This window comes from Cryptomeria japonica, chromosome 3 (assembly GCF_030272615.1).
Source record: "Cryptomeria japonica chromosome 3, Sugi_1.0, whole genome shotgun sequence".
Taxonomy (NCBI): Eukaryota; Viridiplantae; Streptophyta; class Pinopsida; order Cupressales; family Cupressaceae; genus Cryptomeria; species Cryptomeria japonica.
In genome coordinates this window covers 994,749,340-994,765,650 of record NC_081407.1, presented here as the reverse complement: position 1 = coordinate 994,765,650, position 16,311 = coordinate 994,749,340, and the positions used below count along the sequence as shown (strand labels likewise).

Genomic DNA, 16,311 nt, shown 5'->3' with positions numbered 1-16,311 from the left:
ATTTTCAATCCCTCCAAAGGGGAGTTCCCAAGTCTTTGATTTGTGCAAGTGTAGGGAGTTCCTAAATAACTTCATTTTCCTTTTAACAAGTATACTGGTAATGACAAAATAATGCATTGTTTGAGTTGTTTGATGTAATGATGATTTATATGCCATCATAATGCATCGTGAGAGGTCATAATCAGGCCAAGAATCTAAGTTTTGGATTGGGTTTGAATCACATGTACTTACCAAGGCCTAAAAGCAATATGCCTAGGATGAACTAGGATGCACCTAGTTATTGAATATAACAAATCATTGTATGAAATGTGTCAGGTAAGGTAGAATAAGTCCTTTCTATGCATCAACATATCATAGGGATCCTCCAAGTTGAGACTTTTCATAAAGGTGAATTTTTGTGCACCAACAATTGAATGTTTAGCCACCTAAACTTTTATCTTAATACAAGTCCCTTTGTCAAGGAAATGTCTTAAATCTATAAGTAATTTCGCCATGGAATATACTATGGCACTTGTTCCTTAATCTCCATCTAAGAAATTATTGTGTCAAATTTCTCATGAAAGTAGGTGCTTACAGTTGCAGAAATTAGTTTATTCTTAGAAGATTGATAAACAAAAGTTAGAAGCCTGTGTCTGCAATAAGAAACCATTTTATCTGGCATCGGGACCACAACAAAGAAATCACTGAATAAATATATTTATTTATATCCTGGCAACTATTATAGACCTCAGCAACAATTCTGATGTTCCAGAGTTCCCTATCGAAAAACATTATCCACTATATTCTCACAATACCGTCTCCAATCATCTACCAAGTGCGTCTCCTTACAATCAAGATTTGGTCATCAATATGTTCAATTTGACTCATCAACTAAAATGATTTCCATTCTTCTATAAATGTTTACCCAGAGACTCATAAAATCAATAGAATCAACCTCAACTGCTAAATCAGGAAGTTATAATTGCATGGTTTTCTTACAATAATCACATGATCTTGTTCCTCAAAATTCTTCTCAAAGTATCTACCAAAATGGAACATTTATCATAATAATACATGCACGATCCAGATTGTTAAACAATTCTCAAGAAAGCAAAAGACAGAAATTTCTTCAATTACTAAACAGCTCTGCAGCTTTCTAGTTCAGAAGTGATCTTGCTAAATGCTCCCTTGCCATGGCAAATGCTTGAGATATGGTCTGCATTCAGAACATAGTGATCAAAACCCAAACTATAAAAGCAGATAATAAGTTCTCTTGCATATTTTAGCTCTTCCACAACTACAAACTTTTATGCATTGGTAATGTATCGTCTCTATTCAATTGCAAGACAAGAAAGGTGATTACTTGCTCTCCCAGTGGTTCTATATCTGAACCCCTCATTGAAACCCTCCCAGTAATTAAGCTTGGTTCAGTTTCCAAGACAATTCTGCTTTACATTAATGGACAGTACAATCATTAACGAATATAACCAAAGTCTAGAGATGTTTTTGAAAGCGGAGATAAATATCAATGTATCTAGGATGAGAGGAGTGTTGTCAGTCATCATACCCTCCATCCACCATCTCATCTATACAGAGAAGAATGAGATCCAAATTCTCCAAAGCTGTCCTCTTTTCAACATTGTTTCTGTCCACAAATATCCATATCCCAGTAAGAGTTAGAAACAAATTCACTGTTGCAACTTCATGCACATGAGAAACACTGATGACCGTAATTGATCAATAATGCACATCAAAATATAACGTACACGTATGACACATATAAAGTTAGCTAATATTAATCCTCCTACGGTGCAGGAGCACACCAAAGCTATCTTGAGATATTTTGTAGAATGCCTACACTGAGTTTGATGGCTGCAGAAGTATTAATGAATAAGAAAAGAACCAAAAATTTGAGGCAGTTCAAGGGGTTGACCTTATTGGTTAAAACATTGGGTATTGTGGAAACCCAAGTTCAAATCCCCATAGGAACATCTAATGTGGAATTGTAAAGTTATGACTCTTGGTATTTCATAGTTGGCTTTTAATGTGGATGTGGTTTCTAAATATGTGGATTTCTAAGTAGTGACTCTTGGTATTCCAAAGGTGATTTCTAGTGTGTTTGCTCACAAGAAACATGTATTATTCCATATTAAGTGCTCGCAAAAGCTTCTATTAGGTGATTTCTAGTGTGTTTTCTCATAAGGAGCTAGTATTAGTCTATAATATATCCTTGTAAGGGCTTGCATTGGTCTCACATTGCTACTTGTATGAGTGGAATATTCGTAAATCGAAGTTAAAAAAAAAGTAAAAAATCAAGCACTTATCTTCACAAAGATTGAATAGTTACTATTCTAATAGTAAACAAATATCTTCATAATTTCCATTCTTTGTCTGGCAAGAATTATGAGGGTATGTATACATCCAAAATATTATATATATTTATTTTCATGAAACTCAGTCAAGAACAAAATTGACAATGCACAGTAGAATAGACAGCTGCTAGAACTGGTACATGACAAGGTTTATATCACTGAAATAAAAAAATCATTACCAAATACGTATTCATTGTTTTTCATATTAAATGATAGGTCAAGGTTACAAATCATGGCAAACTAAGTATTAAGCCCTCTGTTTTACTATGGATGAATCAAGGTTACTCTTAGAAAGCATTGGTTCTATATTGATCTCAGTAACCTGTTTTTTCTACAAAAGAAACAGTATGTTAAAAATTAAAATACAAGACAAATGATTATTACTACATTTCACATATACTTGTTGTAAATGTGATAAGAAAACAATGCACTTCCGAATAGGTATGTTATACACTTTACATTTCAAGGGAGCTCTTCAATTGTTACATACAGATGCATTGAATGTGCTGGATCCTCAGTGAGATCCTGATAATATAGCATATAGTAGAGAGACAACTATAGTTTATTTTGAAAACCAAAGACAAAGCCTTATGTTCCAAACTCTTATTATTACTAAATTCTTCCTCCTCTAATTTTCCTATGGTTGCATACACCAAATAGGAGGTAATAGAATGCTCAATCAGTCACTCCATACCTATCACCAAGGAGGATCCACACATTGGGGACCTCTTCACTTGGCTAGACGCTACCAGCTCCCAAACTTCTATGCCTTTCATTTGTCGTCTTTGAGGTGGCTTGAATGTGCAAAATATGGGACCAACAAGTTGAGACTAGAGCTCACTAGTATATTACATGTCCTCTGTGCTGAATATTTTGTCATTGACATCAAAGCTAGACAGCGATTTTCTTAATTAGTGGCAATTATATTTTATCTGTGCTATTGTTTGGTGAAATAAATATCATTTGCTGGACATGGTAATTTAGTGAGGCAATATGGTATTATTCTTGGTGTATGACGGCTGCAGGTGTCTATATACTCTGACAGTTTCAGACTTTGATTCTTGGCGACGCATTAATTTATTTATCCTTTTTGAGAGACAGTAAATTCTTCATCTGACTGCGAGTGGGGCGGCTTATTCCTAACGACGGCTGTGTAATGTCAACATTAAAAAAGGAATCATCTTGAATTCTTAAGTAACTGATAAACACCTCAATCATACCTTCCTTGTTTAGATTTTATGGAGACAAACATGTATATTGCATGTTAAGCTTTTCAAGATTATTTTTTGTGCTGTTAATCACTGTCTTCATTTTCAGTGTGGGATATATTTTGGTTGTCTTTTCAACTTGCTGGAGATAAGAAGTCAAGAACTATTTCAGCGGGATGTGTGTAATTTTTGTATGGTGATTGAAGTGCTCAATGTATAATGAAAAGTGTTAATAAGTTTCAGTGCATTCGAATTTGTGTGAAAACTGAAGTTGGTGCTTCAGCTGAACGAAATTGGTGCTTCAAGGAGAGTTGGTACTCACTTATGTAATCTAGGTTGGTGCCCATTTCATGAATGAAAGCTATTGATTTGCCATGGTTTTTTACCCAAAAGGGTTTTCCAAATGGAATTTGGTGTCCTCCTTGTTGATGTTTGCTCTCTCTATTCCATCTCTTTGTTTATGTGGTTTCATGTGTTTAAAAGTTCAAAATACTAATTCACCCCCTCCCCCCCCACCTCAATATTTTTTGTGTGCTTTTCAATTGGTATCAGAGCAAGGTTCCTTCGGAAATAGAGCTTAAACGCTTAGAGGTTGCTCTTGATTGCACACATGGGTTCTCTTGAAGGTCTTGCTACGAATAAAGCACCTTTATTTCATAATTCCAACTATGCATTCTGGAGTGTTCGAATGCGTACTTATCTAATGTCTTTTGGTTTCGATGTTTAGAAAAGTGCGGTGTCTAGTTACACAATTCCTCCAATGGATGTTGATGGGAAGAAGGATTTTGAAAACAATGCAAAAGCCATGAATACAATTTTATGTGGTTTGTCTAAGACTTTGTTAAAGTTATGCACTGTGATACAACTCATGACATTTGGGAGTAACTTCAGAAAGCATATGAAGGAGATGACAAGGTTATAGAAGAATTTTCGAAAGTATCAGGATGCAAGAAAAGGAAAACATTGCCGCTTATTTTCTGCGAGTAGATGAAGTTGTTAACTCTATTTGGGGTTTAGGAGAAAAAGTTGAGGAGACCATTGTAGTTCAGAAATTTTTTAGGTCTCCTCCTGCGCAATTTGATGCAAAGGTTTTAGCAATTGAAGAGATGAAGGAAATTGATAAGTTGACTATTGATAAGCTTCATGGCATTCTAACAGCCTATGAAATGAGAACAAACTCTAATTCTTCGTCAAAAAGGGAGGTAGCCTTCAAAACTTCAAAGAAAGGAAAAGACAAGGAGTGTGTATCTAGTGAAAGTTTTGATGAAGAATATGATTCGGAAGAGGCACATTTCATGACAAAGTTGAAGAAAGGCTCTGATAAATATAAAGGCAAGTTGCCTTTCAAGTGCTTTAATTGTGGTAAGGTAGGTCATGTCGCAGCTAAATGTCCATATGCAAAAAGTGAGGACAACACCTATGAAAAGAAGCCTAAATTCAACAAGAAGAAGTATAAAGGAAAAGAGAAGAAGTCTCAGAAATTTAAAAAGAGTCTCTATTAATTCTTCATCTGATGTTAGTGATGAAGAGTCTTTAAATGAAGAAATATTGTTTATGGCTATAGAAGAAGTACACTCCGAAAATCAAGAAGTTGAAGATCTTATTGATGAAGAAGGATAAGTGGATTTTGAAGAAGAGCTAATAAGTGCTCTAAGTGAAATCAAGAAACTTAGAAAGAAAAATCAGAACTTGAAGTTGTTGCTATAAGAAGGGAATAAGGCGAAAACCAAGACATCTCAAGCTCTTGAAAAAGCAGAAAAACTGATAGTTGATTTGAAGGTTCAAGTTGAAGAAGCAAAAAAATAGAAGAAAAAATTAGAAATCAGCTTAAGCTCAAGGAAGAAAATTGTGAAAGACTTGAAGCTGAAATTGTTTCACTTAGCAAATTAGATAAATCTTTGACACGTCTAAATCATGAGAAGATACATCAGAAAAATTTCATGTCCTTGGACAAGGTCATTGGTTCACAGAGATCATTTACTGATAAAAGTGGAGTTGGTCTTGAAGAAGGTCAAAGTTCTAAGTCTAGAAAAGAAGAACAACAGAAGACCAACGTTGATAACACAAAGGATTCACCATCAAAAATCAGAAACAATGCTTTCAAAAGGTCTCCTATCTCAAGGCAAGCATTTATGAGCAGGTTTAATAATTCTTTCTTTTATGGTTATTGTTCTCTTGCAATTATTTTGGACACAAGAATCAATTGTAGAGTGTTTGCAAGAAATGATTTCAAACTTGTGAGTAGTAACTCTTTTGCTCCTTCGAGGAACTACAATGTTATATGTTATATGTAATAGGCTGCCCTATTAGCTATAATTTCCCTTATCCAACTTGTTATTGGTATTTCTTCAAATAGTTGGCAGGTTATCGATAGAGGACTGTTTTTTCCCTTTCTTGGTTATGTATGTGGTTTAGCTGATTCCTGGTGCATTTTGTGACTTAACAGTTTGACAAGCATTCATTTACATCTCAACAATTATATATGTAACAACAAATACATGCAGATTCAGTTCTTAAGTAATTACAACCAACTAACTTAGATTTTCACAAATCTTCAAATCACCAATATATTTCAGTTCAAACACAAGTATATTTCCAGTTAATTCCATACAAAACAGCTCTTCTAAATATAAACATTATTCCAAGCACAATCAACTCATGAACCCGGTTCATACAATCTTTATTTTTGTTGACATCTATATTGACTGCCAGAAGCTACGAACTTCCTTCCAACTACCCCACCTTCACTGTTCTTCAGCTACGTCCTATTTAGACATTGCGGCTGCTAATAATTAACTCCCCACTTGCCGTTCACACCCAACAATAATAAATGTATCCAGTATTCGGTTTTGGCGCCCAGCAAGAGAGTCCGCCAACAGTCTGGACAGCTCAACAATGTCCTTCGACCTACTGTAACCTCTGCGGCTATGTCTTGGCTCAATCCCATGTTTTCCATGCCAGTCTTATACTACGTTTACAACTGTTTGCTGAATGGCGTCTTACTTCCACAAACACGTGCTTACTGAAGTCTCTGATTTCAGCGGTGTGAACATTGAAAGCTTGCACCTTCATAAGACTTCGATTCTCTCCTAAGGCTGTCATATTAAACTGGAACAGCTACACCACTAAGATTTCAATCGTCCCCTCCTTCTAAGACATTATCCAAATTGAAATGGCATCCAGTAGTGTTGGGAACATGAATAAATACCTATCTTATTTTTGTTTTTTTCTCTAGCACAACTCGATCTGAAACTTTATGCCCTTCTACTCATTCAATGCCAATTTGTTCTTTAAAGATTTCCCAAACCCGGTCGTTCACGGGCAAGAGAAATGACACACTTGAGGGATTTCGTCCCCAAATGCCAAAAGACTCCTAAATTTCTCCAGAAATCACCAATTCCAAGAAAACCCATTTCCAAGATGCCATTAATGCTCTTCAAACTCTCTTTTATAACTTCTTTTGGGCACATTTCTCAATTCACCACAAATGTGGGATAAAAGAATGTTATAATAAAATAACATTAACTCCTTATGTCTCCCATTTAAAAGGGACTTTTAATATTTTCCCTTTAAACATTAGTCCCAGCATTTAATAATCACTTAAGTTAAATATTTAAATTTAACTTTAGAAGTTTTTAATTAAATTGCCCAATTAGTAAATGGCTCTTTAAATTTGCAAACATGGTGACAATTATTGATCACCTTAAATACTGGCATTATAAAATGCATCAAATATTTTCTGCCACTAAGCCACAACTGACTTACTATAAATAGTAAGTATCTGGGAACCCTATCAAAACACCTCCGATTGGCCTGAAACTGAAATCGCCGAGGCCTAATCCCCACCGATCCCTGTAAAGTCCTGGTTAGCCCTCGGGACCAAGGAATCTTCTAGAAGGAGGTCGATTCTTGTATGAAAAAGAATAAATAGGGGAGAAGCCTCATGGATTGATCATCGGTTATTTGACATCTTCTCATGTTAAGAATTGTGGAGCCAAGGGTTTCTACAGATTTTGGTCATTGGGAACAATACCTCCCTTTGATTCGCATAACTGAGGTGGTGAGAAAACCTCTGAAGGGTTGCAGCTGAGAGTGAAGGATACCTCAGTCCTTCATACTTGAGCTTATTGAGATTTCATGCCAACATCCTGGTAGACGTTTTGGAGAGTGCTTCAGCTCATTGCTATATTTGACTTCTATGTGCATCGATATAATAAGGAAGGCAAGGCGATTTCTCTAGGAGCATTTGGAGGTGAAATAAGGCAATTATAGGTTATATATCAGGTCTGAAGCAAGTTCGAACCAGTCCCCCATATCCCACGATTTTGCTCATATCTTCACTTTGGTTGCATCAAATCACTCCTAGATTGAAGCGCCCACCTTGGAGGAAGACATTGTTGATATTTGATGCTTGAAAGGAGGCGTTGGAGCTGTTATTTATTTATTATTGCCATCAAACTCAAAACAAGGGCGATTTTGCAAAAGTGGTCGATTTGACAAGGAGAGAGCTCAAAGTGGGGAGATATTGCTTGCTTCTTCATTCGCATACCTAGGCGATTCATTCCAGGTTCTCTTGACATTGTTTTCATTAAGTTTTCAGTTATGTATGCAAGAGTTAATGGCTGCCATTAGTACTCAGAAATTCTGAGTCATATTTCATTTGTAAGCCAAGAGTCTTGGCCATTATTTTGATATTTTGTAATCAGTCTATTGTCTTGAAATAAAGGAAGGAATAAGGTTGCATATAGTTCTTATGTTGTTGCTTCAAATCTTCTAGTTGCATGCCAATTGTTTGCTAAAATATCAATCTGTTGTAGGTGTGCATTTCTCACATTAGATTCATGTATTTGCATCAGAAAACACAAAAACAGTTGCATATTCATCCTAGGAGGTTGTCTTGAAAATTTCGTAGCTTTTGCAAGCCATAATATCATTGCCAATTGAAATTAATACTCCTAAAGTAAAGTCTGAAGTTTAATATCAGTCAAAACTGCATAACACGCAAGATTATACAGCTGTCCAAAACTGCATAACACGCAGGTTATACATCTGAAAACTAGAACAGTAGTGTTGACGTGTCTAAAGTCGCATCGCTGCAAACTCCATCCGGCCAACATAGAATAGAATGTACTCGCTGAGTATCCTATCCTCTCTTGAGATAAGGAAATCCCTAATGCTGTTTTTTTGTGTTTGATCAAAGGGGACGACCTCAAGGTTTTGATTGTCAGGTCTTGACTGCGGGATTACTCAGTGGTTTGATGTGTTTTGCTGGAAACACAAAGGGGACTTACGGTGAGATAGGCAATTGTTGGATGAGTTCCCTAAAATTCTAACAGTCTCGTTATCGGTTGGTTTCAATTGGATTGATACTAACTTAGCAGGACTGCGGATTCTTCTTGGTTAAAAAAAGGAAAAAAAGGAGGGAAAGGGAAAAGAGATACAAAAAATCTAACTAATTAACCAAGATAGCATATTCAAGAAAAACAGTCAGACACCTCCAAATAACCAGATTAAACACTATCAACTATTTAAGCACAATGTTTGTAAGAATCTAGTGCAATCTTCAAGGGAAAATAAGATTTTCATGCTATTAAACATAGATTCAGAATTTTTAAATTCATTCACTAATTGTTTAATAACCGAACTAAGCATATGAGAAGGTTCAGATTAACTATGCAAAGAGAATGACAGTCAGTCAGTCCTTAATGGTATGAACAATGAGAATTCTATCAGATGTTTATCTAGAAAATGCTATAGAAAAATGAAAGAAACATAACAGAATAATTCAAATGGTGAAGAAGGAGACCATGCACTCACAATGAAATAGAAACAGCCTTAACTTTGCATTAATCCTGTGTAAATTTCGCCAGAGCTTCAGCAACAATCCATGAACTTCTTACAAAAATGAGGGAAAACCAGTCCTTTTAAATAGGTTTCCAAAAATAGATGAATGGCCACGATCTAAACTAAACAAGTGGCCCAGATTCATCTTTACAAAAGGTACCCATACCCATAAATGGAGGGTAAATATCAACAACCACCCAAAAGGGAACAATAACTACCTAAATAAAATTATCCATAACAATTCAAAAAGTGCACATGCACAAAGTTTTGAAGTTTACAGTTGACTTGGCAGTCAAATATGGACTTTGGCCAAAAAGGTGCTTTTTCAGATTTGAAAGAAAAATGCACTTTTAAGAAAGCACTTTTTCTTTTCCAGCTTCATATTCCTTGGTGATGAATTCGACCTCGTTGTGCAGGTACTCTCCCCAGATATCCCGATCGGCTGCACGCTCTACCTGAACGTAGTCTTGAAATCTCAGACATAACTTGAATAGTTCGATCGTCGGCAGCATAGGAGGATTAAACATTTTGTAATGAATACCCTGTAGGAGGCTATCCAAATTCTCTAGCTCGTCTCTCCAATATGACTTGTGATTTTCAAAAGATGATATGTCTGCTTGAAGCCCAGCAGCAAAATCTAGATCCTCCACAGAGTAAGTGACCCTGGGATTAAGCCTGTCTTCCCACTGTGGTTGTACCTCACTATCCTCCATACTATTTTTCCAACCGGGAACCATGGATTTGAGGATCCTTTCACCAAGATCCTTCACATTTGATAAAGTGTCATTGCACTTATCATGCATTTTATTGATATTATCCCTCATGTCGTCCTTCATGCTGAGGGTCCAATACCATTCTTTGAAGGTATTGACACTATAAGGATTTAGGATAGTATCAATAGCAGGGATTTGAGAGCAGGTCCAAAATAGAGCCCTAATGAGGGGCAATGCCCTGGCAATCGCCTCATGAGTGTTATAGCATTCCTTCTTTAGCTTACACATTTTGATAATAGTGGTTTCCCTATGGAGGGCCATTTCGCACAGATCCTTGAAGATTTGCTCACCTCTTTCTTTAATGCCTCGCATCCATTCCTTGACGGCCTTGGCAATATCTTGTACTCCTTCAAATTTTGTGGTGGTCCTCTGCGCCAATGCTGTCGGGGGAATGTGGGATTCGGAAGCATTATGCAATGGTCTCAGGAGTTGATCAATGTACCCCTCGGCCTACTCAGCACGAACTCGATACATGTTCTTTTCAGTTGTTATCTCTTCGAGTTGTCTGAGCATATTTTGCACGGAGTCTTTGAATTCCTCCCTTTCCTGCTCCTTGGTGGCTCATCCGATGGGGATAGTTGTGATGCTATAATCAGCTAGTGTAACTTGATCTGCTGACTTATCGACAGGCAGGGTGGCGATATGAAGGGTACGGTTCCTTTGCTCATCATGGGTTATTTGGGAATATGTCTTAGGCTTTTTCTTCCCCTTGGCCTTGGCTTGGTCTATGCGCGAGAAGATGTCTTCCAAGTCGATGGGTGTCTTGGTGGTTGCCTTGCGCTGAGCTCGAGCAACTACCCAGTCTTGAGGTATGGTCTGGGCTGATGCTATAGTTAAATTTGCACTCTGCTCTTTAATGTTTTCAGTCGGCTCATTGCATATTTGCAGCTGCTCTGTTACAGGAGTGGAGGAAGTGTCAAGTTCTTTGCTCGCAGCCGAATTCTCTCCCACTTCACTGAACAACTATCTGGTATCTTCATGTGATGGTTGTTCTTCGGTCTTTTCAGGCTCGCGGGTCTCATCTATCCTTTGCTCTCCTTCAACAATGGAGTCATCCTTGGCAGTACTACGCAGCTGCAATTCATGGCGGCTCTGCTGGGTGGGTTCATGCATCTCCAACCCTTGAATGGATGGAATCTCTCCTTCCTCTACTTGATTCTCAGGTTCGGCAGATTCACTAGCTCTTACCTCTGTATCTAGCCTGTCTTGTTCAGGAGGATCATCAGCTCCGAACGTGTCAATATCGCTCTGGGAAGGCAGAGCAGGTATATAATCTAGTTCAACTACATCATCAGATGAACTGGGGTCTTTTGATGATGAAGTGACCTCTGGTCTCCTAATAGGGATCTTTTCCCTTCTTGTTCTTTTAGATGTCTGAGTCTCTCTGCTGGGTTTAGCCTTCTTCCTTTTGTCGGGCTTTTCAACCTCTTCCTTAGGTGCACTAGAGGTTCCCTCATCTTCGGAGGACTAAGAATCAAGGCTACCCATCATTTGGTAGGTGAACTGGACTCCTTCATGAATCAGTCGCTCAATTTGCTGGTGCAACCACTGGTCAGTGTATCTTCCTGGGGCTGCCATAACCACCCCAAAATCAGTGATTGGATCTCGTGACCAATTGATGCCTGGCAAGAGATGTCGCACCGCCTCAAATTCCCGGACTTGTAGGCAATTTCTTGAATCTGTTAGCTGATCTGGGACCCGACGATATTCATAGAGTCGCATTTGCTGCACACTCAGCCTTGAATATTCACACCTTCGGACTTCATAGTCATCAGAGCAGTTCTTCCAATAATCTTCAACTGACTCCTTTGCTCTGTATCGCCTACCATAGGCTCTCTTTGCCAGATTGTCGTGATCAAAGCATTTCCTTGGGAAATGTTCCTGTAGGCCATAGGAGGCTAGTTCTGCAAGGGATTCCTCTGCATGAGCTGGGTTCTTCAGATGGACATCAAGATTACCTATGATCATAGGGAAGACGAATCCAGATTGCTTTTTGTCTCTGAGTAAACTGTTCGCCGGACGTGACTACCTTGCAACTTCTAGGAGAACTATTTTGTCGGTTGGGTATCACGGAAGTCGGAAAGGAGCGTCATCAAAGTCAGCTATTCGGATGTAGGAGAACCTTGGGAACTGGATGAACCAGGCGCCATACCTCTGTATCAGAATGGTAGCTTGCTCTGAGAGCCTTATGTGTAGTCCTCCTTGCATCAGCCTGACCAAGCGCATTGTGAAGCGTCATTGACGCGCTCATACTGACCAATTGCATAGGTAGGGCTATTCTTTTCCCTTTGAGCTATGTCTTGATAGTGTAGCCGTGGATAACAGTCATATACCTTCACCTGATTGGGTCCATTCCCAATTTCACCTTTCATGATTAAACTTGGCAGTGGCTTGTTTCTGGCGAACATGTAGACCAAATAGGATGTCATAGTAAAGTACCTTTTCACCTCAAGTTCGATCAATTGGGTATGGATGTTGTCACTTATGATTTGGGCCCAGTCGAACTTGGATTTCCCAGCGAAGACCTGTTGTGTGAAGTAGAACATCCACTCTTCAAAGTAGTTGGATTGGGGAAGTCCCATAATCCTACTGAGCAATGTGACCATGTCTCCATGCTCGTTGTGAAAGTCACTCCTGGGGGTCTTTTTCCCAATCCTGATGCTTGGAGGTCTTCTCTCCTTGTACCACTCCTCATTTATTAGTGTTCTGCATTTGGCAGGGTTCATATCATACGCCACCTGCGCTTCATCTATAGTTGTTGTTATGGGATTGTTCGGAAAGGGAATATCAAATGCGTCGCCAATGGCTTCAAGAGTGGAGTCAGCGAGGACCATATTCTCGAGGAGCACCAATCTGGTGTTTGGTTAGTAATGTCGAGCAGCCTCTACTACTAGTTCATAGTTTTACACTGACTGGGGAAATCCTGCTGCCTGAGCGATGCCACTTTCCATCATCCGCCTAGGCCTGCCATAGGCATTAGGGGAGAAAACTCGATCTCTGAAATCTTGAATATCGATATGCCCCAGGTCAGTATCACCTACATTTTCCCACACACTTTGAACTTTTGATTCCCTCACTCCTCCTCTCTGATATTGATACTTCATCTTTTCGACTTTGCTAGGAATGTCTGACTTGGATGCTCAGGATGTCTCGGTTGCAGCAGGTGTCTTTGATGATTCTACCGCCGATTTAGGCATTTACCTGCACAACCGGACGTGGATTATGAGACGATATAAAGGAAACAAAGCGGGTTAGTTAAAAGGGATATGCCAGCACACCAAGATCAATTTGAAAACCGATTTAAAGAAAAGCCTAATTACTTCAGCTAAAGAGCTTGATTGATTTAGACATGAACATTTATGAAGCTTTTCGATTGCAAATTTATTTACTCGGCTGTGGCTCAAGGACTTGGGCGATTTCGACTGCTGAATTTACACTTAGACATTTCAGGATCGATTAAAATGGACGAAGTCTAAAATTTTCCCTAAGTTTGAAAAATGCGTTTCCTCGTTAACTTCTGGTAATAGACTCCTAATTTCAATTGCTTCGCTTGACGCCTTATAAACGGGAAAAGATGCGGTTTTAAGATTTAATCGTTTTAATCAATTTCATACAAACAAATCTATCCGATTTTGCATATATTTTAAGCAATTTTAAGAGAGATGAAACAAACTTACCTAGCGAAATGAATGGCGTGAATCCGCACAACTTGTCTTGCACAAACGATTTCCCTTGGATTTGAAAAATGATGCCTCTTATGCCCTACGCTTTGAAAAGATAAATTCACAACCTGCAAATTTGGGATGAGAGAGTTCTGCAATTTCAAACTTTAACGGTTAACTCTCCTATTCCCAATTTCACACCTAAGATTGGAGAAGAAATGCAGTTTTAACACTTAGACTTAGCAATTTATTACCTAGGTTGGAATGGCGATTTTACTTCTTGCGTGCTTTTCTTCAAGGTTAAAAGCGATTTTATCTTGGGCGATTTTCGGAGAAAGGGGGTTTATGGCGTTGCAAGGATTGAAAACTCGTGGCGCAACTTTACCTTATACTGCAATTTTCGAACCTTACGCGAATTTCGACAGATCTATGTCTTTTGCAAACCATGGAAAACTAATGACTTTGCCCAGCTCACAAACTTCGGCAATTCCACGCCTTTTGCGAACTAAGAAAGACTCACGACTTCGCCCTAGTTGCTGAACTTAGGCATTTCTGGAGGTTTTGGAAATTTTAAAACTTCTAATACTTAGCGGCATTCAAGATTTTCGGCGATAGGAAGGGTTTTGCAAGCTTGTAAGTTTTCGCACTTTACCCTAACTTTGGCATTTCGACATGATTTGAAAACTTTAACGTTATCTCTTGCAATTACCCTTCAGAATGCGATTTTCGGGGAATGGGAGGAGATTTCAAACTTTTAACTTTCTCTTATCTCTCAAATCGCGATTTTCGGCATTGGGGCCGCTTTTGCAAGTTGATACTTTTCGCACTTTACCTTCATATGCGAATTTCGGCGTTTTGGGATGTTTTGAAAACTTCGGAGTTTTAGTGCACTTTTCAAACTTTTTAATTTTCTTTCACTTATCCTCCAAATCCCGATTTTCGGCAAATGGGAGGTTTTTGCAAACTTCGGCACTTTTGAATCATTTGCAAACTTGTCATTTTTCATGCACTTTTTCCTTAGAATGCGATTTTCGGGGTTTTGACCCATTTTGCCAATTTTCATCTTTTTCGCACTATTCCCCCCTTATGTAATTTTCAGGTGTTTTGCCAAGTTCGGCACTTTAGTGCACCTTTCAAACTTCAGCATTTAGAGAGCTTTTGCAAGTTTCTAAAAATCGCGATTTTAACTTGCATGGCGAATTTTGGCTATTATGTGCCCTTTGCAAACCTTTCATTTTTCACGCACTTTTTCCTTAGAATGCGATTTTCGGGGTTTTGACCCATTTTGCCAATTTTCAGAAACTCATGTAATCTCTCCCCCTCGGTGCGAATTTCAGGTGCTCTATCTTTTACTAGGGGATTTTGCCAGTTTCTATCATTCCAAGCCTATCTCAAGCGATTTCACAAGTTTAAACGATCTCTTGGAATTTCAATGCCCGAAGGTTCAACTGACCCTGCGAATTCACAGGCCTTTGCACATGACATCATCATCTCATGGACTGATTACGGGCACGCTCAAAAGGACGCGAGACACCCTACACAGAGCTCAACAGGGCGAAGGCGAAAAGACCAAAAAAGAAGAGGGGGACCCTGTCGGTGACGGGGAGCGTGTGCAACGCACAACAAGTAGGTTATCAGACAATTGTTTATTAATATTCCTTACACATATCAGTCATAAAACAACAAGGGATATTACACATTGTCATATTCTTTCAACCCCATTTGTTACATCCCACTTGTGCCCTAGTTGTTTATGTGCGGTATTTACACCCTGATACATGTTAACCCTAGTGCATTTTGATATACTTGTAAGATGTATAATGTGCCTAGTTTTATGCTTTGAATGATGGATTTGTTCAGATGATTACGCATATGTGAATGATGATAATTATGCTTTCTGTGATGATTTGATGTACTTTGATGGATTAAATTGATGAAATTGCAATTAACAATACGATATCATGTTTCACTTTTGTTATGAATTATTAATTGTCAAAACTAGGCAAGATTTGGATCTAACCGATTTCCGTGGGCCAAGTGTGTGCAGGAGACCGCCATCCTCCACGAAAGGAGGGAAAGTATCATCAGGTTGGGAGGTGAAAGGAAGGAAAGGACTCAATGCCCTTTGAAAACCCTAACCTAGCAAGGTAAACCTATGTTGACCTTGTCAGACCTTGTTAGCCAGTGCACTAGATAACCTAGAGGGTCAGTGTAGAAATTTTAGGGTTCATAACTGGTGCAGGAGCACCTGAGCACCTGAATGCTCAAATCCTAGCAGGTATAGCATTTTGTTGCAAATTAAGCATGTGTGTTTATTTTATGCTTCTAGTAGGTTTAATAGGTTAGTTTTGTGGTGTAATAAGGTTTGGAACTCATTTGTGTTTAAGAGTTTCCAAGATTTTTGTTTTTTTCTCAGTGGGCCAAAAACTGTCAATTTTGGGTCCAAATGAGCATTTTTGAATTTTTGATGTTG

At 38.5% G+C, this 16,311-nt stretch overlaps 1 protein-coding gene across 3 annotated transcripts in view; it reads right to left on the bottom strand.

Annotated features, from left to right (window-relative positions):
* Positions 1-678: 678 nt before the first annotated feature.
* LOC131045312 (coatomer subunit zeta-1) overlaps positions 679-16,311 on the bottom strand; it is a 155,119-nt gene continuing 139,486 nt past the window's right edge. For 2 of the 3 annotated variants that reach the window (XM_057978881.2, XM_057978880.2), the window contains 3 exons: positions 1,547-1,624; positions 1,343-1,424; positions 679-1,195 (listed from right to left, as the gene is read on the bottom strand). In XM_057978881.2, the coding sequence (XP_057834864.1) occupies positions 1,136-1,195; positions 1,343-1,424; positions 1,547-1,624 (220 nt within the window). In that variant the 3' untranslated portion in view covers positions 679-1,135. The remainder of the gene's footprint in view (positions 1,196-1,342; positions 1,425-1,546; positions 1,625-16,311) is intronic. The other variant, XM_057978883.2, reaches the window with a different exon arrangement.